The 27096-nt window shown below is 53.2% G+C and overlaps 1 protein-coding gene across 1 annotated transcript in view; it reads left to right on the top strand.

Annotated features, from left to right (window-relative positions):
* The window catches only part of PARD6G (par-6 family cell polarity regulator gamma), a 78562-nt gene extending 55780 nt beyond the window's left edge, over nt 1-22782 (top strand). Inside the window, exon 3 of the mRNA XM_082700005.1 lies at nt 20368-22782. Within this exon, the coding sequence (XP_082556131.1) occupies nt 20368-21164 (797 nt within the window). The 3' untranslated portion in view covers nt 21165-22782. The remainder of the gene's footprint in view (nt 1-20367) is intronic.
* The last annotated feature ends 4314 nt before the right edge of the window (nt 22783-27096 follow it).

Below are 27096 nucleotides of genomic sequence, written 5' to 3' on the forward strand. Positions count from 1 at the left end.
CACTGATGCATCAGCATTAACTAAAGTTCGTCGTTCACACCGGGGCTCACTGGGTGCTGCGCGTGCGTGCGGGCTTTCCCGAGTGCACGGGGCCACGCGTGCCCCGTAACTCTGCGGACGGCCCTGGAGACCGTCCGTGCTCGGCCCGCGCAGCCCCCCTTCCCCTCCAGCTCCCGGCCACCACGGGTCCCCACGGACTCCATGGCTCCGTCTTCCCCACAGCGTCTTAGAGCTGGAGGCCTGGAGGACGTCGCCTCGTCAGACCGGTCCCTGCACTTACGCTACGCGTGCAAGCTTTCGGTGGCTGGCACTCGTTTCTGCTCGGTGCCGAGCGACACCCCGTCGTCTGGGTGGAGCCCCGTGCGTGACCCCCGCCTTCCGAGGGACATGTGGGGTGCTTCCGGGGTCTGGCAATTAGGAACAAAGTGGCTGTAAACATCCCTCTGCAGGTTTCTGTGTGGACGTGGGTTTTCAGTTATTTGGGTAAAACCAGGAAACGGGCTTGCTGGACCGTACGGCGACAGTCTGTCTAGCCTCACCAGAAACCGTGAGCAGTCTCCACCGAAAACTGTCTCCCTTCCTCGGCCTCTCTGTTCGCCGTCTCATGGCTCTAGGTGACTGCGCGTACCGGGACATCCCTGCCACACGTTTCCCAGCACACGTGTCCCTTGTCCCCTGGGAGGGTGCACCCCTACCACAGCGCTGCTTCAGGATACATCTCAGTTGAATGGAAAGGACCCCCCCTCCACCCTGCCGGTCCAGGGGGTGCCTCCTCTCACAGGTGCCCCGGACAGGGTCCTAAGCCGACCTGCATCCTCCTTGCGAGGTCCCCAGGGTCTGCAGAAAAAGGGATCCCCACACTCTGCTGCTGCCTCTCCACCCCCTGTGACCAGGGAGGGGGCGGGGGGCACTGACTCAAACAGCATTTTTGCAATAGTCTTTCTGTAATAGCAAGGAGAGAGCGAGTCTGCTTGTCGGCCAGTGATTCTCAGGCGGGCGTCTGACTTCATCTCCTGCATGCAGCAGGGAGCTCCTTCCCCGCGGCCAGTGGCTCGCCCAGTGGCTCCAGGTTGTATCCTGGCCGTGGTGTCGGCATGTGTCTGTGGCCATGCTGGGCTTCCTTGGCCACGGCTGCTGGGCTCACCTGCCTGGTGTGCCTCCCAGGAGTCGGGCCCTGGCAGGAGCGAGTGCGTGCCTCTCGGCTTGCCTCATTTGCACTTATCCCTCAAAAGCTGTGACATCAGGGCTCTTGTCCACCTGCGGGGCTCAGTGGGTTAAGCCTCTGCCTTCGGCTCAGGTCATGATCTCAGGGTCCTGGGATCGAGTCCCGCATCGGGCTCTCTGCTCAGCAGGAAGCCTGCTTCCCCCTCTCTCTCTGCCTGCCTCTCTGCCTACTTGTGATCTCTGTCTGACAAATAAATTTTTAAAAATAATAAAATCTTAAAAAAAAAAGCAGTGACCTCAGACATTTTCAAACTAAAGATGATTTCTGAGACGCCTCTTCTCCCAGAGGAGTCCCCATGTGTTCCACGTGAGTTGAAGCAGCTCCTGGCTCTGAGCTTGTCTCCTCGCCTGCGAGGGGGGCTGGGAAGTGGCGAAAACCTGACTCTTGCAAGGTTTTTGGTGCCATCCTCACGACAGAACCTGTCGAGCCAGCCCTGGGCAGCGGGAGAGAGACAGGCAGGAGGGAAAGCCAGCACCTGCGCCCGTCTTCCCGCTCGGGCCTGCTCGGGAAATCAGGGCCAACGTCTCTTTCTCCTTCTGCCGAAGATCTCTGGAAATAGAAGTAGACAAAAGAGTGTAGTTTTGGTGGAAACGTGGATTACAATGGGGGGGTGGACATTTACCTGAATCTGTGGACGCCCTCCGTCGTCGCTTTGTGGAAACCGGACGAGATACTGCTTGACAGAAAGAAGCTGTGGCACTTCTGCTCTTGGAAGAGGAGTTTCAGGGACGGGGTATTCTTTGTAACGAACTCTGTTCTTAAGATACTGGGAATTCTTGACCAATGAAGTGCAGATGCGATGGTCTTTGTGTGAAAAGGGGACGTCTGCACGGAGCTGGACGCCTCCTGACCGCGGCTCGTTGGAAAGCGGACAGACAGTCTGTCCCTTGGTGCTGAGAAAGGGGCCCAGGAGAAGCTGCAACCGGCCCACCCCTCGATCCCGTGCTCTGTCCCTCCCTCTTCTCCAGAGGCCGCCTGCATGTTTGCACCGTTGGACCCTCACTCTCTGACCAACGCCCAGAGGCTCATCAGCTCTCGGTTTTAACCATGGTTTGCCTACCGTGGAGGCACTCCTGACCGCATCAGCTCCCTTGTTACTCCGAATCAGCCAGTGAACTGAGAGCCGCAGCCACCCGAGGGCTGAGGGCTGCATCCCAGACCCTGTGGGCAGACTTGCACGAGGCCCAGGCTCAGTGGGAAACACTGCATCGGCCCATTTACAAAGCAGGTCCTTGAAAATGCTTTGACCAGCCTCATCCTGGGCCACACGCCGGTTCTCCTCACCTCTGGATCCAGGTCGCAGATGAGCCGCATCCTGAGAAAGAAGGTGGGAGCCCCTGAGCCCCAGGAGCCTTGTGGCGGCTGACCGACTGCCTGAGCGGCCTCAGACGCAGGCAGCTGCAAAGCACCTTTCTGGGCCTGTCTGCCAGGGTGCTTCTGGAAGACCGAGTCGAGCAGATCTCCCTCTCCCATGTGCGTCGCCTCACCGGTCCCCGTCCGTTGGGGACCTGAATGGAACAGGAAGGCGGAGGAAGGGCACACTCCCTTTCCGCGTGCCCTGGGACATCAGTGCCCCGGTTCTTGGGTTTTGGGGCTTGGTCCGCTGTTGGCTCTGCCCGGTCCGCAGCGCACCAGCGCAACTTGTGCGTGACCCGGTGCTTGGTAAACCTGTGTATCTGTGACCTCTCCGCGACGCACTGGGGGCCCTGCCCCCGACACGTGCTTAGGGAGAGATACCTCCCTTCCAGAGGGGGGCTCACGCTGGGTGAGGTGTGCAGGTGGCCACCACCCATCATGGGGGCCGCTCTCGGGGTGCTGTCCCACCGCAAGGAGCATTCCCAGGTCTCTGGACCCGTGCTCGCTGCTCACACATGTTTCCCGGGCAACGGGGCACTCCTGGAAGGGGAACCATAGCAGAGAACCCACAACATGGTAAGGGCCGCTGCTGGATCTGGGTCTTGCCAGCGTGATCAAGGTCAGAGGTAAGGAGGCCACCATGTGTCAGGAAAGAACCCCCGTCCGCCACTCTGCATATGTGACCAGGAGGATCAGTCTGGCTGGAGCGAGCGCAGCCTCTGGCTGAGAGTTTTCAAGCCTGGTGCCCGCGTCCCAGACCTGTGCTTGTGCACAGCCCTGCTCCCCGAAGGTCACTGAGGACAGAGACGCGTTTTGTAAATGGGCAGGTGCCTGGGGGGCTGCAAGAAGCAGACACAGGCGGAAACGGGCAGGAGTCTTCCCCAGGCCTGGGCAACCTCCACTGAGGACATTTAACAGAATGTTTGGTTTTTAATTACTAAGCTGGCCCTGAGCCGTTGTGTTTTCTCGTCCAGCAGCTAATGACATCTCGTGATCAAGGGGTGGGGACCAGGTCCCGCCTGGAACAGGGGGGCTCTAATTAATCGCTTACTGTAGGAACCCCCTGGTCTTCAGACTGGAACGGAGGAGCAAGTATGTGTAAGTGCGCGTGTAATTGGATAATTAATACCAACGCTCAGTTTGAACATTCACCTGGTGGGGCCGGAGGACGTCACCATTGAAAACAGGTTAAAACACTGCAGTGTACAAGACGCTGTTCAAGGAAAAGTGTCAAAACCAAAATTGTGCCTAAAGAAGGATTAGAAACTCAGAAACTGCCAACTTCATGCTGATTAATAGTATTCTGAACAAAAAACTATGTGTATTATGTGGAAGTACAAGTTGGGTTTTGTGAAAGTAACTTTCTGACTGGCGGTCAGGTGAATATGAGAAATGGTTGGTATTTCTGTGCAGGAAGTGCTAGAAAGAGCAGCTCTCACCGACGGGCAAGTCTCCCGCTGATGGACAACGCCACATGGCTCCAGACCGTGGACACGCTAGTGACTGCCCGTGCTGGGACCGCACGGTGCCCTCGGCCTTCCTGCCCATCTCAATAAAACCCAACGCCAGAACTTCCCACCGAGATGAGGAGTCGTCCGGGGGCCCCCCAGGCTGAGGGGTGGGTCCGTTCAGCAGCATCTGCCACACTCAGGTCCCCCAGACGGCGCTGTCTCAACGGCAGAAGGAAGTAGGGTTTCCCACACTCGGGGCAGGGACCGCCGGGCGCATGTCACTTGAGTGGGGGAGTGCGGCGGGTGGCAGAAGGACAGGAGTTAGTGACCAGGGCCAACTGAGCAGATGGCCTCGGGGAGCCGGGCAGGGCCTTGTGGGAGCGCTGTCAGCAGGCCTGTCTTCATTTCAGAGCAGAAACACACCAGAAGACTCGGGATTTGTTTACAAGTCCAGATGGTGACAGGGTGGTGGCTTTGTCACTCAGGAAGTAAGTGGGAATAAATGGTCACGTTTTCTGGCAGCTTCCTAGAGGGTTAGCAGTTCAACACCACTTTTTAAAAAGCACTTATTAAAATGTGAAGTTGGCTGGCGTTACACTTCGTATTGTTGTCAGGTGCATAAACAGCTCCCACCCAGTCGTCTGTTAGCATCCAAGAAGGCCCAGGGCTTCCCACTCAGGCACAAGGCTAGTGAAGAACAATATGGACCCAAAAGTATCCAAATATGGAAGTTCCATAAGCTGAATAGCCCTTGAGACGAGGAAACATCATGGAGGGGTTGCCGCTGGACGTTTGACAGGACGAGAGAACACGTGTCAGCAGTCTCGGACGCCATGCGGCAGGGAGTTGGGGTGGCTCCGTGAGCACGTAAGGCAGATGGGGAGGAGAAGCCCCGGTGGAGCTGGAAGACTCGCCTTGCAGGGTTAGTGCTGGAGCAGCAGAGATGGTGCGCCCCGGTGGACCAGGAGCACAGATGGAAGCACAGCAGAGCAGCAGGGGCCCAGGACTCAGGGGAAGCACCAGGGGCCCAGGACTCAGGGGAGGAACCAGGGGCCCAGGACTCAGGGGAAGCACCAGGGGCCCAGGACTCAGGGGAGGGACCAGGGGCCCAGAACTCAGGGGAGGAACCAGGGGCCCAGGACTCAGGGGAAGCACCAGGGGCCCAGGACTCAGGGAAGGACCAGGGGCCCAGGACTCAGGGGAAGCACCAGGGGCCCAGGACTCAGGGGAGGAACCAGGGGCCCAGGACTCAGGGGAAGCACCAGGGGCCCAGGACTCAGGGGAGGGACCAGGGGCCCAGAACTCAGGGGAGGAACCAGGGGCCCAGGACTCAGGGGAAGCACCAGGGGCCCAGGACTCAGGGAAGGACCAGGGGCCCAGGACTCAGGGGAAGCACCAGGGGCCCAGGACTCAGGGAAGGACCAGGGGCCCAGGACTCAGGGGAGGACCAGGGGCCCAGGACTCAGGGGAGGAACCAGGGGCCCAGGACTCAGGGAAGGACCAGGGGCCCAGGACTCAGGGGAGGACCAGGGGCCCAGGACTCAGGGGAGGGACCAGGGGCCCAGGACTCAGGGAAGGACCAGGGGCCCAGGACTCAGGGGAAGGACCAGGGGCCCAGGACTCAGGGGAAGCACCAGGGGCCCAGGACTCAGGGGAAGGACCAGGGGCCCAGGACTCAGGGGAGGGACCAGGGGCCCAGGACTCAGGGGAAGGACCAGGGGCCCAGAACTCAGGGGAGGGACCAGGGGCCCAGGACTCAGGGGAGGGACCAGGGGCCCAGGACTCAGGGGAAGGACCAGGGGCCCAGGACTCAGGGGAAGGACCAGGGGCCCAGGACTCAGGGGAAGCACCAGGGGCCCAGGACTCAGGGGAGGGACCAGGGGCCCAGGACTCAGGGAAGGACCAGGGGCCCAGGACTCAGGGGAAGGACCAGGGGCCCAGGACTCAGGGGAAGCACCAGGGGCCCAGGACTCAGGGGAAGGACCAGGGGCCCAGGACTCAGGGGAGGGACCAGGGGCCCAGGACTCAGGGGAAGGACCAGGGGCCCAGAACTCAGGGGAGGGACCAGGGGCCCAGGACTCAGGGGAAGCACCAGGGGCCCAGGACTCAGGGGAAGCAACAGGGGTCCAGGACTCAGGGGAAGGACCAGGGGCCCAGAACTCAGGGGAAGGACCAGGGGCCACTGGAGAAGGACCAGGGGCCAACGACCCAATGGAAAAGGACCATGGACCCAGTGGAGAAGGACCACGGACCCAGTGGAGAAGGAGCAGGGGCCATGGACCCAGTGAAGACAGAACAGTGGAGAAGGATGAGGGGCCATGCACCACTGGAGAAGGACCAGGGGCCGTGGACCCAGTGGAGAAGGACCAAGGACCCCATGGAGAAGGACCAGGGACCAAGGGCCAAGGACCCGGTGGAGAACGGCCACAGGATGACTGCGCCCCCAAGAGACTGTAACAGGAAGACCAAGCTCTTAATTTCACTGATTTTTTTCTGTTGTTTCCCTTTCACAGAATCACTTCCTGGCTGTATTATTTCCTTCTTTCTGTCTCTCCTGGGCTTGCTCTGCTCTCTGGGCCTGCGAGGCGAGATGATCGCACCTGGGACAGTGCCCCCCGCAAGGGTGTCCCACACACTGTCTAGTGCTGTTTCATTCTCACGCTGGTCAGTGGGGGTCTTTCCCTTGGAGGTCATGTAGAAGAGTGTTATTTTCCACGTGTCTGGAGAGTCTCCTGTGGTCTCTCCGTATGGATCTCGCGTTTGAGCTCAGGAATCCGAAACGCAGTCAGAAAACAGCACAATTTCGGTTTGCAGGCGTGTGTTGCTGTGCGCCAGGGTGGGAGCGGGTCTGTCCTGGCATGTGTCCTGCAGGCACTTAGGAGGAGCCCCACTCCTTGGCTGCTCTGGAAATGCCTGCCCCGTCGGCCAGTGGCCCTGTGGGGGTCACACCGTGTGGCTGGTCTGCTGTGGACACGGGACGTCAGCCGCACATGAGGGTGGCGGTGTCCCCCCGACTCCCCTTCTGGCGCTGGCGCGTTTGCTTGGTCCTTAACTGGGTTGTGCGGCTCTGCGGTGCACGCGTCCAGCCCGTCCCGGGGGGTTGCCATTCGGGGGTGGGCCGCCCTCTGCACGACTCCTCTCTCCGACATCAGCGCAGCTTCCCCTGCCTGCTCGTGCCAAACGGCCGTGTGGTCTCACCTCTGCACTGTTACTCTTGTGACCAGGGGGGCCTCGTGACCACCGGCCAGAAGGGGGCTCCCATGGGTCCAGGGAACTTTCCCATCACGGCCTTCACTGACCCCACAGGGGTCCTCCCGCAGCCTCTGCTGTGGAGCGTGGCTGTGGCTGTTTCTCCGCTGCATCTGGATGGCAGGGGTACGCGGGGTCGGAAAGTCTCCCTTTCCAGCTGCCCTTTCCTGGCCTCTGAGAGCAGGCTCGTGTGGGTTCTCGTCTGCAGCGACTGGTACCCACGCCCAGAAGCCGGGGCTTGGGCTCTGCAGGGCTCCCTGGGCGCCCCCGGCCTGCCGTCCAGTCCCTGGGCGTCTTCTCACACAGGAGTCCCATGTGCAGCCCAGGGTTTCGGTGGAACTCAGCAGCAGGGGTGGGGAGATACAGCTCCTCTTCTGGGGGCAGAGGTCCACGCTGGCTTTTCTGCTGTCAGGAGGCCTTGTCTGCCTAAGTGGGGAGCCCTGTTTGCCCCCCTCTGTACCCCGACTCCCATGCTGGCGCTGGACGCACAGGCGAGGGGTCTGCGAGCCTCAGTCTGGTCAGACACACACCACACCCAGAGTGTCCACACGCCATGGGCCCAGCCCTGGTGACAGACCCTGAGCAGGCCACATGGGGGGGATGTGCCCGTCCGTGGGAGTCGGGTCAGCAGGGGCCCAAAGACAAGCAGCTTTGAGGGAGTGGGGGCTGCTACAGCTCTCACTCTGCCCGTGTTTGTGCTTAAACCCTCCACACACACCCACGCAGAGCTGTCGGGTGTCCTGGTCAGAGCTGGCCGGTCCTCCCTGCAGCTGGGGCCGGCCAGCATCCCAGCGAGGGCTTGGCCTCCAGTGCCGGGGTCCTGGGCAGCACCGGGGTCCTGGGCAGCACCAGGCCCTGCTCCCAGCTCCCCAGCAGCTGGGGCCCCCACAGGAAGGGACGCGGGCCAGTGAGCCTGGGCAGCACGCAGCCCCCCAGAAGTGTTTCTGGAGCCCCCCCACCGGCAAGATGCTCTGATCCGTTGTCCATGGAGATGCAGTCCGAGCCCCCGTCCATGGGAGCTGCTGTGTCCGGTGTGTGGTCGCCAGGAGCTGCCGTGAGGGTGAGCTGAGGCCCGCACTGGGGCTCAGGTCTTAGTCTGGGAGAGCACACCCTGTCCCAGGCCCGGAGCCACACCCCAGCAGCAGCTTCGGGGCCCCTGTGCTCCCAGCTGCATGTCCACCCCTACATCCCCCCAACCCCGCCCGCCGCTGCCCTGGGAGCCGTGGCTGGGCTCTTCTCAGGCGCTTATGGGGGGCAGGGGGGCAGGAGGCTGGGGGGGATCAGGTGCGTGGGGTCCCGCCGGCCTCACTAGTTCCACCGCTTCCTCAGGGCAAGCAGTTCCCTGAGCATCTGCTGATGGCGTCCGGTTCAGACAGGCCCGGTGACAGTGGGCACACACGCTGCCCGTGAGAGCAGCCGAGACCCTGCTGCACGACGACAGAGTCCAGGGCAGTGTGTGCAGCGGGACCGCTCTATCAGACACCAACCGCACAGACGGCACAGGTGCGCCCCTGCGATGGGACGGCACAGGTGCGCCCCTGCGATGGGACGGCACAGGTGCGCCCCTGCGATGGGACGGCACAGGTGCGCCCCTGCGATGGGGACCCCGGCCGTCGGCCCCGTCGCGGCGGACAGCACCACAGATCCGGCCTTCGCTAATATGACTGCAAACTCTCCTTTTCTCGGAAATCCTGGCTCTTGGCATATCAGTGTGGGTAAGAAATGACAGTAACTCGAGTGACTGACGGACTTGGCCATCCAGCTGGTGCCTGCCATGGCCTGGCGGAGGGCTGTCCCTGCTCAGAGGGCCCGAGCCTGTCCCTGCCCAGGTCCTGTGCCTGCAGCTCCGTGAGGGGTGCCGTGCCTGCCGACCACTGGGGTCCAGCTTGGAAGAACTGTCCCAAGCCGTCCGCCAGTGTCCGTGGCCCCCGGAAGATGTCACAGGGTGCGTGCGGGCACTCAGCAGAGCCACCGTGCGGACCGTGTGGACCGTGTGGGCCTGTGGGCAGGCAGCCGAGCATGAGGGGGCCTGCCGTCCTCTCTGGAGCACCTGGCAAGGGGTGTGGTGGGCTCCTGTAAATTACGAGAAGAACTGCCCATGAAGAGAAGCGGTTTGACAGGCACGTACAGGCACTCTGCTGTCAGCTCCCACGGCTGATGCTGCCCCTTCCTCGGTTTCTCTGACCCGGCTTTTCCACTCAGGTTCCTGGGCTGATTTCCTTCTGATCGGTCCGTATTCTGTTTCGCAGCCACGCGCAGGAGGAAGGGCCCAGGTTGACGTGCGGACTGTTGCGTGGGTGCCGGTGAGAGTCCTCACCACCACGGCGGGGAGGGGGCACCCAGCAGGGGAAGCAGCGGCCTTCTGCCAGGGGAGGGGTGCGGAGACATTAGGGAAGCAGTGGCGCCCGCCCCCAGCCTGAGCGGCCGGACTGTCGGATGCCGCAGAGCCCCGGGGATCAGGGTGCCCAGCGCGGACACAGCTGTGTGGACAACAGCTGGGAAGAGAGACCACTTCCCTCTGGTCCCAGAAACACTTGCCTTGTGGAGCCCCACGTCAGAAACAGAGAGGCCTGGTGTGTGTGTCCACGTGTGTGTAAGAGAGAAAGAAAAAGCAAATGAACCAAGCTGTCTGACAGGAGGAAACACTTCCTTCAGGGTTTCCGAATGCCACCTGCCTGCTTCTTTCCTGTTCTTTCAACTTCTAGAGCCTTTCCTGGCGGGTGAGCCCCTTACTGCATCTCCCTGGCTGAGGAACCACCCCTCGGCCTTCGCCGTGGCTGCCACGACCTCCTTAGGGTAAAGCACGACCCTACTCGGGCCAACCCAGCAGGTGCATGCGGCCAGGTGGCCCCGGGGGGCCTGACCGCACACGCAGCCCCTGGGGCCGTGGGAAGGGGTGAGGCAGAGCACCCGGGCGGGCAGGAATCTGCCTCCACCTCCACGCAGGCCTGCAGGACTGTCAAGAGGAACAGACTTTTCCTACTAGTGCTGCTCCCTCTGCCCCCCCACCTCGTCCTGTCCGTCAGTCCCCGAAGTGAGGAAGGGCAGGTCACGGGCTCTGCCGACTGCGGACTCCATCTGCAGTCCCCCGAGCTGCTGGCTGGCCAACGCCTCCGTCCTTGGGTGCTTGTTTCTGACACCCCAGAAAGAGGACGGAGTCTCTGATTCACAGGTGAAAGACAGGACGGACATAGAATGTTTTCAGGAACTCAACTGGGTGAGTTCAGGGAGTCCTCGGGGCCAGCCTCCTGCCCCCGCGGAAGCTCCTGGTGCCAGAAGCCCTGCTGGGGTCAACGCCGTCCTCTGCGGGAGCAGTGGGAACCCGGAGGCTTGAGTGGAGTCCGTTCAGAGCGTCCCTGCACCCCAGAGGCCCCCCCACCGCGCCCCAGACGCTCCTGGACGTGCTCCTGCAGCCAGGGCTGGGGGACGCCTCACGCTCAGACAGCCGCAGGGCTCCCCGTTCCCGGCACACGTGGCTCACAGCACAGACAGAGCCCTTCCCTGGTCGTGTGCAACCAGTGATAAAAACCCATACTGCGTAAGAGCAAAGGGAGTTGTGGCCACTGGCTGCCCCCCTGTAAGCCCACCCAGGGAACTCCAGGGGCCCAGGCTGGAAGGCAGTGACATGTACCGCTGTCATGCAGGAGAATTTTGTGGATTTTATTCAGGTTTTCTTGTTGTGGTAAAATGCCCAGAAAATTTACCATCTTCACCGTCTTTTGGTGCAGGAGGGAGTGGACTCCTGATTGTGCCACTGTCGTCACCACACCCCTGCTCTTTTCCTCTGGAAAAACTAAAACTCCGTCCCCATGAAGCCCTAAGCCGCCTGCCCCAGCACCCCCTCCTGGCTGTCTGTGTGACTTGGACTCTCCTCGAAGGGCTTCATCCACGCGGTACCTGCCGTCTCTGTCTTTCTGTGATGGGCTCGTTTCCCAGAGCACAGGGTCCTCCAGGCTCAGCCGCGGTGTAACAGGTGTCAGAATGGCCGTCCTTGTACAGGCTGAGGGCTTGTCCCTCTCCTGGCTGCAGCACAGGTCGGGGTGCTTCCACTCTTTGGCTATTGTGAACAATGACACAAGGAACATTTCCCTAATTATTAGTGATGTTGTGTGCTTTGTGGCCATTGGTGTGTCCTGTTTGGAGAAGTGTATTTCCCAACCCTTTGCCTTTTGTTGTTCTTGCCGTAGCCACGGCTGTGTCTTTCCGAGTCTGGAGTGCTCACCGTGACACATGGAACTGCCACAGCTGTGCTTTTCATTGAGCAACAGTCGACATACGTTTTATTAGTTCAGTTATACAGCTGGTGCACCATATGTGCATACTAGGTATACAGGAGTTCTTTGATATTTGTACAGATTACAAACTTTGCTTATTCCTGAATTGGGGCCCTGTGACTGAGTTTCAGGAGTTTTCTGTATTCTGGATATAGATCCTGGTCACACGTGCGATCTGCAAACATGACCTCCCATTCCGCAGGCCACCTTTTTTTACTCTGTTAATCGCACTTTTGAAGCACAGAATTTTAAAAATTTTTGTGGAGTTCAGTTTGTCTTCTTACTCTTGTTACCTGTGCCTTTGGTGTCGCATTCAGGAAACCACCGCCAAATCCAGTGTCCTGAAGCTTTTCTGTGCATTTTCTCTTGAGTTTCAGAGTTCCAGGTCCTACATTTAGGTTGAGAGTTTCGATCCATTTTGAGCGAAGTTTCGTGTGTGGCATCAAGTGGGCGTCCAACTTCACTTTTTGCCTGGGGATACCCAGTTTTCCTGGCGCTGTTAATTGAGAAGGTGCTCCTCTCCCCGCTGACCACAGCTGTGAGGGCTTCCCTGTGGGCTCTCCGTCCCCTTCCACTGGCCAGTCTGGCTCTACCCCGAGGGTCTGCTGTGTTGATTAACAGAGATTCGTGGTTAGTTCTAAAACCAGGAAGTGTAAGTCCTCCAGTGTTTCTCTTCATCTAGGGAATTATTTTGCCTGTTTTGAGTTTTCTCGAGATTCAGTATGAATTTTAGGGTGGGTTTTACTGTTTCTACAAAAAAAAAAAAAAGTCATTGGATTTTGAAGAGGTTCCCCTGAATCTGCAGGCAATTAGGGTAGTCCTGATGCAGAGCCATGTAGGTCTCCAATCTCGGGCCATAGGATGTTTCCACTTATTTATGTCTTAATTTCTTTCAGCTCTGCTCTGTAGCTCTCCTGGCACAGTCTTCACCTCCTTGCTTGAGTTCATTCCTGAGTCTTCTGTTCTTTTTGGTGATATCTTAAATGGAATTATTTTTGTGATTTCTTTTTCAGATCATTCTGCTCCTAGTGTGTCGGCTTTGTACCCTGCTGCTCTGCAGAATTCATTTATTGGATCTAACACCTTTTTTATGGGGTCTTTAGCATTTTCTACATGTAAGATCATATCACCTACAAACAGAAATGATGATTTGACTTCTTCCTTTCCAGTTTCAATGTGTTTTATTTCTTTTCCTTGCCTAATGGCTCTGGCTAGGAATTCCAGTACTGTGTTGAGTAGATGTCATAAAAGGAAGAGTCTGTGTCCTCTTTCTGCTCCTAGAGGAGAAGCTTTTTTTCACCATCGCATATTGTGTTTGCTACATATGTTTCATACGTAGATGTAGATTTTTCATGTGGAGATAGTTTCCTTCTACTCCTATTTTGTTGAGTGTTTTTATAATGAAAGGGTGTTGTATTTTGTCAAATGCTTTTTCTGCATCAATTGAGATGGTCGTGTTTTTCCCTTCATACTGTTGGTGTGGTGTGTCACCTTGATTTTCACATTTAGAACCATCCTTGCTTTCCGGGGGGCATCCCACTAGCTCACATCCTTTTAATATACAGCTAAACGCCAAGTATTTTGTTGAGTATTTGTGCATCAGTGATCAAAGGAATATTGGTCTGTGGCGTTTTCTCCCTTGTGGGATCTTTGTCTGGCTTTGGGATCCGGGTAATGCTGGCCTTAGAATTAATTAGAAAGTGCTCTCTCTTCCTTGAATTTTTGGAAAAGTCTGGGAAGGATTGGTATTATTTCTTCTTTAAATGTTTGGTTAAATTCACAGTGAAGCCCTCAGTCCAGGGTTGTTCTTTGTTAAGAGACTACTGATCACGGACTCAATCTCCTCACTAGTCACGGAGCTATCCAGTTTTTCACTTCTTCGTGAATAGGTGGTGGTAGGTTTTGTGCTTCTAGAAATTTGTCCCTTCATCTAGATTATCCAATTTATTGGCATGCAGCTATACATAGTGCTTTCTTAAAATCCATTTTATTTGTGTAGAAATGGTAGTGATGTCCCCACTTTTATTTTTGATATTAATTTGCGTCTTCTCTTTTTCTTAGTTCATTTAGTTAAAGGTTTGTCAATACCGTTGATCTTTTTTGAAGAACCAACTTTTTGTGTCACTGATTTTTCTCTACTGCTTTTCTGTTCTGTTCTTCATATATCTCTGGCCTAATCTTCACTATCCCCTTCCTTCTGGGAGCTTTTACTTTAGTTTGTTCTTGTTTTTCTAGTTCCTTAAGTTGTAAAGTTGGGTTGTTGATTTGATCTTTCTTGGTTTTAATGCAAGCACGTATCACCATAAATTTCCCTCTTAGGACTGCTTTTGCTCCATTCCCTAAGTTTTGGTATGTTGTGATTTTGTTTTCATTCATCTTTCAGTATTTTCTGATTTCCCTGTGACTTCTTCTTTGATCCACTCATGACAAAGTTGTGTTCGGTTCTCACATTTTAGAGAATTTTCCAGTTCTGCTCATGCTCCTTATCTCTACCTCATCATGTTGTGGACCGAGAAGATACTTTACATATAAGATATCTAGCTGTTAACATCTGCTGAGGCTTAATTTGTGGCCTAACATTCGGTCTATTTTGGAGCATGTCCCACGTGCCCTTGAGAAGATCCCGCGTGCTCGTCTTGCTGGGTGCGCTGTTCTGTATGTCTCCACTAAATCTACTTGGCTTTACTGTGTGAAGCCCTCCTTCTGCCGACTTCTCTTGTCTGGTCTTTCTCCCCATTCCTGGGAGAGGAGTACTGAAGTCCCAGCTGTTACTGTAGAACGATTTCTGCCTCCAGTTCTGACAGGTTCTCCTTCGTTATTTTAATGGTCTGTCACTAGGTGTGTCAATGTTTGTAACTGTTCGATCTTGCTCTGTTGAACGCTTTGTTAATCTATAATTCCTTTGTTTCTTGTCTCACGTGAGGGTTTTGTTTGGAGTCTGTTTTGTCTGGCATTAGTAGAGCCGGGCCAGCTGTCCCTTGCATGAGCCTCTTTCCATCTGTCACTTTCTACCTGCCGGTGTCATTGGGTCAGAGGTGAGCCTCTGGTTGATAGCATATTGTTGGCTCCTGTGTTTTTACTCATTCTGCCAATCTGTTCTTTGATTTGAGAGTAAAATTCATTTACATATAAAGTAACTGCTGATAAGAAGGGACTGACTTCTGTCCCTGTGCCCTTTGGTCTCTATATGCCCTGCAGCTTTTTTGTCCCTGAGTGACTGCATTTCTCTCTTCTTTCCCGTTAAATCTTCTGCAGTGTTAAGTCCCTTCCTAATCTCCTTCCTCTCTGTTCTGTAACTGTTTTCTTGGTGGTTACCAAGGGGATTCCATCTCACTTCCCATGGAAATAACATTTGAATATTAATTTATAACAGCAGAACTTCAGTAACAAAAGAAAACAGTTCTACCCCTTCTCTTTGAGTTGTTGGTGTCACAGAATTACATCTTTATACATTGTGTGACCAAGAACATAAACTGATAATTCTGGTAAATGCGTGAGTCTTTTACATTATGTAGAAGACAAGATTTGAAGTCACAAACCAAAGTCACAGTAATGCCAGCTTTGAGACGATGTTTCTCCTTAAATGTGTTAGACTCGAAGTCATGGAGAAGGAAGGAGAGCAGACTAGATTCCTGCATATTAGTTTTGTTCCTTGCACTTTTATTGACTTCATTTATTCTAATAGTTTTTTGGTGGGGTCTTTTGGGTTTTCTGTATATATGATCTTGTTATCTGCAAACTGTGACCGTTTTACGTCTTGCTTCACTACTTGGATGTCCCTTACTTCATCTTCTCGTCCGAATGCTCCATCTGGGGCTTCCAGTACCGTGTTGAATGAAACTGGTAAGTGGACATCCTTGACTTGTCTCCTACCTTACAGGGAAAGTGAAAATGTGCCGTGAGCTGTGGGTTGTCATATCTAACCTTCATTAGCTTAAGGTATATCCCCTCTCCGCCCACTTGGTTGAGTTTTTATCATAAGCAGAAGTTGAATTTTGTCAGATGCTCTTTTTGCATCCATTAAGGTGATCATATGGCTTTTATCCTTCATGTTGTTAATGCGGTCATCACATGGATTGATTTGCAGATACTGAACCTTCCATGCATCCCTGAAACAAAACTTGATCCTTTTCATGTATTGTTGAATTTGGTTTGCTAATATTTTGTTGAAGATTTTCACATCTATGTTCGTCAGAGACATCTATCTCTAATTTTTTTTGTTTGTAGTGTCTTTGATTTTGGTATTAGGGTAATGCTGGCCTCAAGAATGAATTTTGAAGTTTTCCTTCCTTTTCCGTTTTTTGGAAGAGATTGCAAAGGACAGGTATTCACTCTTCTTTAAATGCTTAGTAGAATTCACCTGTGCCATCTGGTCCTGGACTTACCTGTTTGTCAGGAGTTTGGTCATAAATTCAATTTCATTACTAGTAATCCGTCTGTTCAGATTTTCCATTTCTTCCTGATTCAGTCTTAGAAGATTACATGTTTCTAGGAATTTATCCATTTCTTCTAGGTTTTCCAATTTGTTGAAATATAATTTTTCATAACAATCTCTTATAATCTTCTGGATTTCTGTGATGTCAGTTTTAAATTCTCTCATTTATGATTTTATGTATTTGAGTCTCTTTTTTTCTTGATGAGTTTGACTAAAGGTTTGTCAATTTTGTTTATCTTATCAAAGAACCAGATCATAGTTTATTGATCTTTTCTATTGTCTTTTTGGTGTCTAATTCATTTATTTTCAGTCTAATCTTTATTACTTCCTTCCTTATACTAACTTTGGGCTTTTTTTTTTTTTAAGATTTTATTTATTTATTTGACAGAGAGAGATTACAAGTAGGCAGAGAGAGAGAGGAGGAAGCAGGCTCCCTGCTGAGCAGAGAGCCCAATGGGGGACTCCATCCCAGGACCCTGAGATCATGACCTGAGCCGAAGGCAGCGGCTTAACCCACTGAGCCACCCAGGCGCCCCTGGGCTTTTTTTTTAATAGTTCTTTTCGTTTTGGGTGGGGGTTTGTTTTGTTTTGTTTTGTTTTGTTTTTTGGTGTACATTTAGATTATTTGAGACTTTTCTTGTTTCTTGAGGTAGGGACTTCCCACATAGAACTGCGGGAATAGGGGCGCCTGGGTGGCTCAGTGGGTTAAAGCCTCTGCAAAGTTTCTGCAGAAATATCCCTTGTATATAGCCAGTAGTTTTTCTCTTGCTACTATTAAGATTCTCTCTTCAACACTGTCATTTTAATTATCACATGTCCTGGTGTGCACCTCCTTGGGCCCATCTTGTCTGGGGCTCCCTGTGCTTTCTAGGCCTAGATCTCTTTCCTTCCTGATTAGGGAAGTGTTTAGTACTATTTCTTCAGATAGGTTTTCCGTCCCTTTCTCTAGCTCCTCTCCCTCTAAGACCCTATACTGTGAATTTTAACGTTGTTGCAGAGGTCCCTTAACCAGTCTTATCTTTGTTTGTTTGTTTATTTAAAATTATTTTTATTAACATATAATGTATTATTTGTCCCAAGGGTACAGGTCCATGAACCATCAGGCTTACACATTTCACAGCACTCACCATAGTACATACACTCCCTAATGTCCATCACCCAGCCACCCTATCCCAACCCTCTCCAGCAACCCTGTTTGTTTTGTGAGATTAAGAATCTTTTATGGTTTATCTCCCTCACGATCCCATATTGTTTAATTTTTTCTTCCCTACCCTCCATGACCCTTCCTGATATGAGGAATCTGAGAGGCCCCGCCGGCCTCTCAGATTCCTCATATCAGAGAGATCATATGACAGTTGTCTTTCTCTGACTTATTTCGCTCAGCATAATACCTTCTAATTCCATCCACGTTGTTGAAAATGGCAAGATTTCATTTCTTTTGATGGCTGCATAGTATTCCATTGTGTATATGGATCACATATTTTTTTTATTTTTATTATTTTTAATTTTTTAAATTTTTTTTATCTTTTATTTTTTATTTTTTACTTATCTTTGACCAGTTTCATCTTCCAGTTCTTTTTTCTTGTTGTTTTTCAGCATGGGTACTTTCCATGTCTGTCTTCCAGACCAGTGAACCATTCTGCATCCTCTAATCTCATTCATTTTCTGTGATATCATTTTCATTATACTTTTCATATTCATTATATGATGTAATTTTCTATCTCATTATTGAAGTTCTCAGAGCTTATCCACTCTTCTTTAAAGTCTAGTGAGTATCTTTATGACAATTACTTTGAATTCTTTATCAAGCAGGTTCTTTATCGCCATTTCTTTAGGTCTTTTTCTTTTTTTTTTAAGATTTTTTTTATTTATTTGACAGAAATCACAAGCAGGCGGAGAGGCAGGCAGAGAGAGAGAGAGAGAGAGAGAGGAGGAAGCAGGCTCTCCGCTGAGCAGAGAGCCTGATGCGGGGCTCGATCCCAGAACTCTGGGATCGTGACCTGAGCCAAAGGCAGAGGCTTTAACCCACTGAGCCACCCAGACGCCCCTCTTTAGGTCTTTTTCTAAGGCTTTGTCTGATTCTGTGCTTATTTCTATGTGTTAGGGTCCACCAGCTACATCTTCTGGTCTTGAAAGTAGTAGCCTCACATAAAATGCATCCTTTAGGGCCACAGTCCCCTCTGGTCACCAGAACCATGTGCTTCAAGGCTATCCCCCGTATGGCCTGCGTACCCCCTCCTGTTTCGATGGGGCCCTGACTGCTGGGAGTCTGCTGGTAGGTGGAGCTGAACCCCCTCCTTGGGGCAAGAGTCCCTCTGGAGGGCTGTCAGTTCCAGCTGGTGACTCCCCCTGGGGTGTAGCAGGTGGGGGCTGCTTGGTGGGGCAGGGGGGCCTGCCAGGGCAGAGGAGACAGAGCCAGCAGGTTAGACGGAGAGTGCTAGAAGTGGTGCCTGGCAAGCCATGTGGAAGGAGGCAAGCACAGTAGGGCCCGTCAGCCCGTCCGTTCCCAGAGTAAGCTCCCGCAGATCCCCGCCCCTCCGGTACATGCCCTAAAACTCATCCATAAAGCTCCTTCATGTGTGCTCCATGCACTTTTCAAACTGCTGTCTCTGCGCTGGTGCCGAGTGACCTAGGGCACTAACCCTTTCAGGGCAGTGGCTCGGCATCCTCTAGCTCTTGCTCTCCTGGAATGAGGCCCCACTTGTTTTCAAAGCTCCCAGGGTTAAGCCTCGCTGGTTTTCAAAGCTGGGCATTATGGGGGCTTCCTTCCTAGAGCAGGTCCCTAGTGCCAGGGGTGCCCCTGGGGCTTGATGCCCTCCGTCCTCAGAGACGAACCCTTCCGCCATGCTCTTCCTCACATTGGTGGGTCACGTGCCAGGAATCGGTTTCCTGGTCTGCCCTTCTTGGTGTGTCTTCTTCCTTCCGTCCTTGGCTATGGAAGAGCCCTTCTGCCAGCCTCCAGTGGTTCTCAGGGTGAGTCGCTGTCTGTGTGGTGGATGCTCTGGTGTGTCCCTGGGAGGAGGTGAGCTCAGGGTCCTCCTACTCTACCATCTTACCCCATTGTCCCAGGGCATTTGTGTTAGAATCTGTCTAGTAGATCTGACTCAGGTCTTTTTCAGGGACCGATTCTGTTGACTTCTCCTTTTCCTTTCAGTGGGCCAGACTCTCCTGTTGCCTTGTGTGTCCTGTGATTTTTTGGCTGACTGACCACTGGACGTTCAAGTCTCATGATGTGGTGACTCTGGAAATCAGATTCTCCCCCTTCCCCAGGGTTTGCTGTTTTGCTCTCGAAGTTCTCTGGATTGTCGGCGACGGGGCTGTCTCTGTGCCGAGAACCAGCCTGAGGTGTAAGCTGCTGTCTCCTCGGGTCTCGTCTGAGCCTTTCCGTGGGCATGCACAGTCCCTCTTAATTCCTACCTGTGCAGCTGTTTCTGAATGTCCTAATGTGTGGCTCCCAAAAGGGGGCCAAGGGGGCCCTTGCCCTTTCAATGCCCTTGGCGTCGCTGGAGCTGGGGCTGGAGGGGTGACAGTGATGGCCGCCAGGCTCGGTGTCGGCACCTGTGTGATGGGAAGCCACCGTCCGTGTCAGAGCGTAGACCCTGCTACTGGGAGGACAGGTCCTTGCCCACCTGGCGTCTGCAGGCTGTTCCAGAAATATGTGCACAGCTGCCTGCAGCGTGGCTGGGTGGCTGCGACCATGCTGAGAGCTCGGAGAGACCCACACTGACAACTTCCCCTGCCTTCGGCAGATCCCACAGTCCCCAAAGAGTCCCATCAGACAGTCTGCCCCCGGGGTCATTGCCTGGGTGGGGAGAGATTCCTGGTGCTCCCTGCTCTGCCCTCTTCCCAGGATCCAATCAGGCACCTTTAAACTTTCCATCTATTGTCAGTTCTCCTGACTGAAGTTTCTTATTTCTGCTTCTAAGCCTTTCGGTCATTTTGTTGGTTTCCTGTGGGTGGTTTTGGAGAGTTCCAGAGAGCTAACTGTAGGGCGGCGATGGGACTTGAACCCTTGGGGCCAGCTCAGCAGATGCCAGGATTATTTGTGGACTCCGTGAAACAACTCAAAACATGACCCCAGCGTAACATCCTGGAGGTTGAGGCTTCCCCAAAAAGTGAGGTTTGGTGACACAAACTGGCACCCCGTAGGCAGGGGGTGAGCGCCGCAGGGAGTTAGCGGACAGACGGGACCGGATTGTGGCGCGCTCCGCTCAGCGCTCCGCGGGGCCACAAGGCCGGTGCGGGAGCCCCCGTCGGGTCCGCGGCGGAGGCCGGCCCTGCCGGGCACAGGCGGCCCCTGCGCGCAGGCGTCGCGGTGGCCCTGGGGGCTTCCCCACCCCTGTGGCCCCGTCCTGACCGCCCCGTCCGCCGTTGCAGAGGAGGCCGAGCACGGCAGCTTCGGGGCCGGCTCGCTGTCCCGCCGGAGGAAGGCGCTGGCGCTGCGTGAGGACGGCCCCCGCCGGCGCGCGCACCTGCACATCGGCCTGCCGCACGACTTCCGCCCCGTGTCGTCCATCATCGACGTGGACATCCTGCCCGAGACGCACCGCCGCGTGAGGCTGTACCGGCACGGCTGCCAGAAGCCGCTGGGCTTCTACATCCGCGACGGCACGAGCGTGCGCGTCGCCCCGCAGGGGCTGGAGAAGGTGCCGGGCATCTTCATCTCGCGCATGGTGCCGGGCGGCCTGGCCGAGAGCACGGGGCTGCTGGCCGTGGACGACGAGGTCCTGGAGGTGAACGGCATCGAGGTGGCCGGGAAGACGCTGGACCAGGTCACGGACATGATGATCGCCAACAGCCACAACCTCATCGTCACGGTCAAGCCGGCCAACCAGCGCAACAACGTGGTGCGCGGCAGCCGCGCGTCGGGCAGCTCGGGCCGCTCGTCGGACAGCGCGGCCAGCCGCCACAGCCTGCCCGCCGCCCCCGCGCTGCTGCCCCTGCAGCCGGACGATGCCGACAGCGACGACGAGCCCGACGTGGTGCTCGAGGGCGTCCTGGAGCCGCCGCGGCCGGCGCCCCGGCCCCCGGTCAACGGCGCGGGCCCGGCGTCCGCGCGGGACGGCCCCGCGCACCGGCTGCTCAGCTCCCTGCGCGCCGACCCGCGCCACAGCCTGGCGCTGCCGCTGCCCCCGGGCGCCGTGGAGGAGCATGGCCCGGCCGTGACGCTGTAGGCCCCGGACGGGCTCGGGGCGCGCGCGGCCGCTGTGCTCCAGGGGCGGGATCCGGACCCGCAGCCGGCGCAGCCCAAACCCCTGCGGAGAACCGAAAAGGGCTGTTTTCCTTCCGTTTCTCCGCAGACCACGGGAGGCCAGAGGCGGGGCCCGGCTCCCCTGGCCGCGCGCAGGAGGGATTTCAGCGGAAGGTGTCGAGCGACTTTCATAAATGAAGCTTTAAAATGACCTTTTTTAAAGAAGAGTAAATCCGCGGTTTCCGTGTGACTGTGCAGACACAGCCCGGAGGTCAGCCCTGGGGGCCCGGAGCAGGCCGGTGCGTGTGGGTGGTCGCAGGCGGCCGGTGTCCAGCCTCGGGCCGCGCCAGCGCCGCAGGACGAAAACGCTCGTGTGGCCTTTCCCTGCACCCCGACGGAGCCCGAGGCCGTTGTGAGGTGTTGGCCGTGGGCAGGACGGACGCGCCCCCACGTGCTTCCAGGGGCCCGGGAAGCTCGCGGTCATCTGGATGTACAGTCTCTGTTGTCTCTGTTTTTAAATAACAAGCCGCTTGGAACCTGATTTTTACGCAGATTAAATTCATTGTCACTTCGCTTTGATCTTCAGCAATATTTATAAATTTAGTCATTGTAAAGGTTTCCTCATTTGATCCAGTTTTATACGAACTCGGTTTGTTCGAGTCCAATGTCCAGGAAGAAACAGGACACCTTCACTTGGAGAACCGGGCTCGGGCCCAAGAAAGCTTTCCTACAAATAACGTGTTTTTCTAGGAGCCTCGGGGTGGAGACGCAGCGGCTCCTCCTGTGGTCCGGCACCACCTGCTGCTCAGTGGCAACTGTCCTGCCTCGGGAGGCTCAGGCCACCAAGTGGAAAACACAATCTCACCATCTTCATTTTTGCTGAATCCATTAAGTGTAAAAGCCAATTATTTTTCTTTTGGAAACTATTTATTGGGCAGAAATACTTTTTATTGAGTAATTTTGGTCTGCCATGCCTAGATTTGATTTTGCTATTTGTGCGCTTTTGTTCCTAAACACAGGAAAGACCAAAGGTGCTCTCTCTTTGTGGTCTGGGGCAAGAGCTCAGATACACCCAGATTGATGGGCGCCAGTGAACGTGGGAGCGTCTTTTCTGGCACCCAAGCAGTCAGAAGTGTTTTTGTGGTTTTGGTTGTTTTGTTCTTTTGGTTTTGGTTTTTTTTTTTGTTTTGTTTTTTGTTTTTTTACTACAGTAAGTATTATAGAACCAAAAACCTAATGCTACTTACTATCACAATGAAATGTTCTTTTACTAAGTTATTGCTGGTTATTGAATATCTTGTTGAGTACTGGGATCTGTTACCAAGAAGGAAATTACGTTTCTTACCATGTTTGAGCTAAGCAAATGTGAATAATTTTTTAAAGAAAGAAAAAAAAAGAAGCCTCCTCTGAGACTTGTATTCTGTTGTTCATAATTTTAGGAGTTCTGAATTTCTTGGAACAGCTGCTTGAGTGTATTTTTGTACCCATATCTTCACTTCTGCCTTTTTCTTCTTAAATAAAAAAAAAAAAAAACTATGATGTATTACACATTAAAGTTTTCTTGGTTTTATATATCAAAGAATAAAAACTTTTTCATTACATTTAATATTTTTCACTTGTGTTCTAAGTACTGGAGAGATTATTAGTGTTAGTGATGAGGAGATACTTGCCCCTCAGAATGGAATTCCTCTAATATTTACCAAGTGCCTGTCATGTGCCCTATTTTTTTTTTCCACTTAATCCTCACATGTGCTCCATGAGCCAAGCAGCATTACAAATGAGAACATGAGCTCAAACTCAAACAGGTAGTAGGTCATTCCAAAGAACTAAATTATAATTGTATTTGATGGGAGATGGATGTGTCTTAGGTCTAGGAACTTCTTAAGTCCTTTTGAAAACTGTTTCTAAATATTTATTATCAGCTCTTCCTAAACACACCCAGGCTTGCAAAATGGCCATTCAAGCTTTTTCGCTCTGACATCAGTAAACATACAGCGCATAGCATCATGATGTACTCATTCAATCGTCCAATGCTATGGTGAGAGCAGCAAGCACCAGGAATTCCAGGAAGAAATGTGCTTTCTACAGGCATTCATCAGTTTAACCCTTTCAGTGCCTTCTCTAGTTTACAGTTGGGGAACCTCCAAAAGCTGGCCCGTCCCCCCGCACATTCCAAGGAGATGGAGCTGCCGGTGCGGGGGGGAGTGGACGCAGGGCTTGCCTGTGTGTGAGGCGCACACCCCTGGGTGCACGGGGGGAGTGCAGGTCTCCCTGACCCAGCAGTCCACAAGGCCAACCCTGGGGCGTATGGTGCTGTCCAGAGGAGCCCACCTGGCAGCAGGTGATGAAGCTGTCCAGGAATCAGAAGTTAGGTGGCATCTTGCAGAATGACACAAAGTGATCACGCGGGGGGTGGGGGGTTCATGGCAAGCTGCAAAGGTACCTGGAAAGTACTGATTGTTTCAAAATCCAGCTGAGCTGAAGTCTGAGACAAGTCTTCCAAAATGAGGCCGTTACGTTATTTTCATGTCCCATCAAATGTTTTTTGAAAGCTCTGATCCACCTCCGGGATCCTTATTTCCAAGATGACCAAGAAAAGGAGGCATCGCTGTCATGCTCGAAAGGGCCAGGGCTGCACATGGTCCCCCTGCGGCACCAGCTGCACCCGAGGACGCGGGAGGAAGTTGGCCGCCGTCGGCAGCATTTCTGGGACGAGCAGGTACCCCCAGCCCCGTGAGCCTGCTTTGCTGTGGGAGCCTGCACCACAGTGAGGTGGTCAGCCCTGCCCCTCAAAGCACTGAAGGACCCGACACCCTGCTCCAAATTTCCACCTGCAGATGCTACCGCAGCGCCTCCACCAAAGCCCACGCAAGGAGCGAGGTCCTCAGGGACTGAAGGAAAAGTGTTCTCTGGAAGCAGGTGAAATGGAGATTGGACTTCAAAAAATATGTAAATGAATGAAATCTCTGATGCAAGTATGAACCAAACAAGCACTAGGCTTTGCTCCAGTGTGTTCTATGCTGGCATGGAGACCATTATGTGACACCAGGTGACCTGCATGTGTCCTTCCCACTGTGCAGAAACATTTCCTCTTCCCACCATGCTCTACCCTCCATCTTGCCCCAATGTCTGATTCCCAGGTGTCCTAAGGATGCCTCATTCCAGAAGACGCCCGAAGCCGACTTACAAGTTCTTTTTCCCTTTTTCCGTCTCCTCTCTCCTTGCCTTGTTTTCTTCCCCTTTATCTTCACAAAAAGAGGACTTCCGGGGACTGAGAACTGTTCATTACTGAGCCAATTTCCCAAAGAGTAGAATAAAGTCTAATTATGTTAATAAAAAGCAAACAAATGATTCAACATTGGTCTCTCCAGCCCAGGAAATGACTGCCACCTTCTAAATGCCTTTCCCCAGGGAGATTTGAAAGTGAACACATTATTTCTTGACCCAAACCCTCTTAGCCTCCAGCAATCATCCAGGGCAGTAAGGGACCCCTCAATCCGGTCACTCACTCCTATGTGGCTGAGACAAACACAGGGCTTTCTGACTCAAAGTTCATATCCCTGCACTGCACAGAACTGACAGGGTACCCTAGAAAAAGTCTACCCGACACCCGATTTCTCCAGGGCCTCCAGGTGTTCGGCGGGAGCCTGGGGACACCATGAGAAATCAGAGCCACGTACAGAGCTGACATCAAGCATCTTCATGTACCAAAACAGAATCTCCACCCTCAGAGCCTGTTTATGGCCCCTCGTCTTCCCGGATACCCGTCCCAGCTACCCACAGAGTGCTCCAGAAACACAACTCACAGACACACAGTTCCTGAGGAGGGACAGCTGTGTGGACATCCACATGGGTCGACACGGAAACAGTGTTAGGCAGTGTGACGTACAGAGCACAAAATATGGGCCGGAACCAGCTGTCTGGGAATGGGGCCGCAGACTTTTCCTTTCTGACTCTTGGAGGTTTTCAGAAAAATGCAAGCAATCCATTCTGAAGTCAGAAAAAGTGCAGAATCTCTCACTTAACAGGAAAAGTAAAGTAAGTGAAGCAGATGAGAATCGTCGATAAATCCTAGGACTGCGGTATGCTTGGAGGACCATGAGTGCTCTCCTTTGAAAGGCTCCTGGGAGACAGTGGGATTGTGTGGGGATTTTTTAAACCTTTTCCTCTGATTATAAATAAGTATACACACACACACACACACACACACACACACACTCACACACACATACATACATGTATATATATATATATATATATATACATGTATATGTATATATTCTCATTCTGGAAAATCTGAAAAATAGCACGGACATGAAGAAGAAAACCACCCACAGTGATCCCAGCAGACAAAATCACGCTGACGTTTGAAGGTGCTTCCTTGGATAACTCAAGAGACGCTAGATAAACGAGAGACCCCCCCAGCATGTTGCATTTGACTTTTTCCTGAAGCAATAAAAATTGTTCGAAGGCAGTATTTTTAATAGCTGCAAAATAGGAACTAAACCTAAGTTAAGTTGGCCATTTTCCTGATAGATAGTACGTTACTGACAGAGCTTAAATCACAAAAAGTATGTAAGCTTAATACATAAATTTTAGGTTGGGTTTCTGATTATTTCCTTAGGGCAGGTGGCTAGAAATGAAATCACAGAGTCAAAAGTTATGAACAGGGATGCCTGGGAGCCTCAGTCTGCTGGGTAACTGCCTTCAGCTCAGGTCATGATCTCGATCCTGAGAACAAGCCCCACATAGGGCTCCCTGCTTTGGGGACCCTGCTTCTCCCTTACTCTCCGTCTCTCCCCCATTTGTGCACTTTCTCTCTTTCTCTTTCCCTCTCTCAAATAAATAAACTTTTTTTTTAAGTGGGGGGGGGGGGTATGAACACTTTTGAAGTTAAAAAAAAAAACCTCACAGAAAAATTACAGCAAAATAGCTGAAGAGTAAAGTGCCAGACCCCTGTAAACCCTCCTAGAGAACTTAGAAGGTGGCTTCTGTCTTCATGCTCTCTCTCTGCCATGCTCCAGGGTGCCAGCGTCTCTAGAGGGGAGCTCTTACACAGCGCTGACACCCTAGTTCTTCCATCTAGTGTCCCAGTTCTTGTGGCTGCCACCCTGGGACATCCCCATGAATGACTGGCTCTAGCGGCCAGGGAGCTTGCATTCCTGGGTCTCATGGAGCATAACAGAGACAGTCCTTGGTAGGCTACCATGCGCAGGGCCCTGCAGGCAACAGACTGGCACACACCCTGAGTCTCTCTGTAGAAGAGGCCTATCTGCTTGTCCTGGAGCTTCAGCCTTAGGGCAAACTTCAGGCTTGCCACACGTCTAGAAGCTACAGAGGTGCCCTCAAGGAACATGGGCCAGGAGACCTCCAGATCACCTGTTCTGGTGGCCAGCAGGGCTTATGTGTGTGGCCCCCACAGGACTGTACAGATTTGTATATTTTTAAAGCTGTTGCCTGAGTATCTGGCTTCCAGTCAACCTGGATCTAGGTGCTGACTGAGATCTCGCCCACTGGGACACTGAAGAGCCTTGGCACACCCTCAGCAACTTGGAGCCATGAAAATAGGCTGCATGGATAATCACAAGGTACTAGACACAACAAAGAACTAGGGCAAGTTTGAATGATAATGTTCATCTCCCACAGAAGGCCACTCCTCAGAACTGAGACAGATGGCTGTTTCATCTAATACATAGAAACACGCGGAGAGAATCAAGGAAAATGAGGAAACAGAGGAATATATCCCCCCAAAAGGACAAGATAACACCTCAGAAAATAACCTTAATGAAATTGAGACAGGTAGTTAACCTGATGAAGAAGTCGAAGTAATGCTCACAAAGATGCTCAGCAAACTTGAGAGAAGTGTGATGAACACAGTGAGAATGTCAACAAAGAGAGAGAAAATATTAAAAAGT

This window comes from Mustela nivalis (genome assembly GCF_964662115.1).
Source record: "Mustela nivalis genome assembly, chromosome: 14".
Classification (NCBI taxonomy): domain Eukaryota; kingdom Metazoa; phylum Chordata; class Mammalia; order Carnivora; family Mustelidae; genus Mustela; species Mustela nivalis.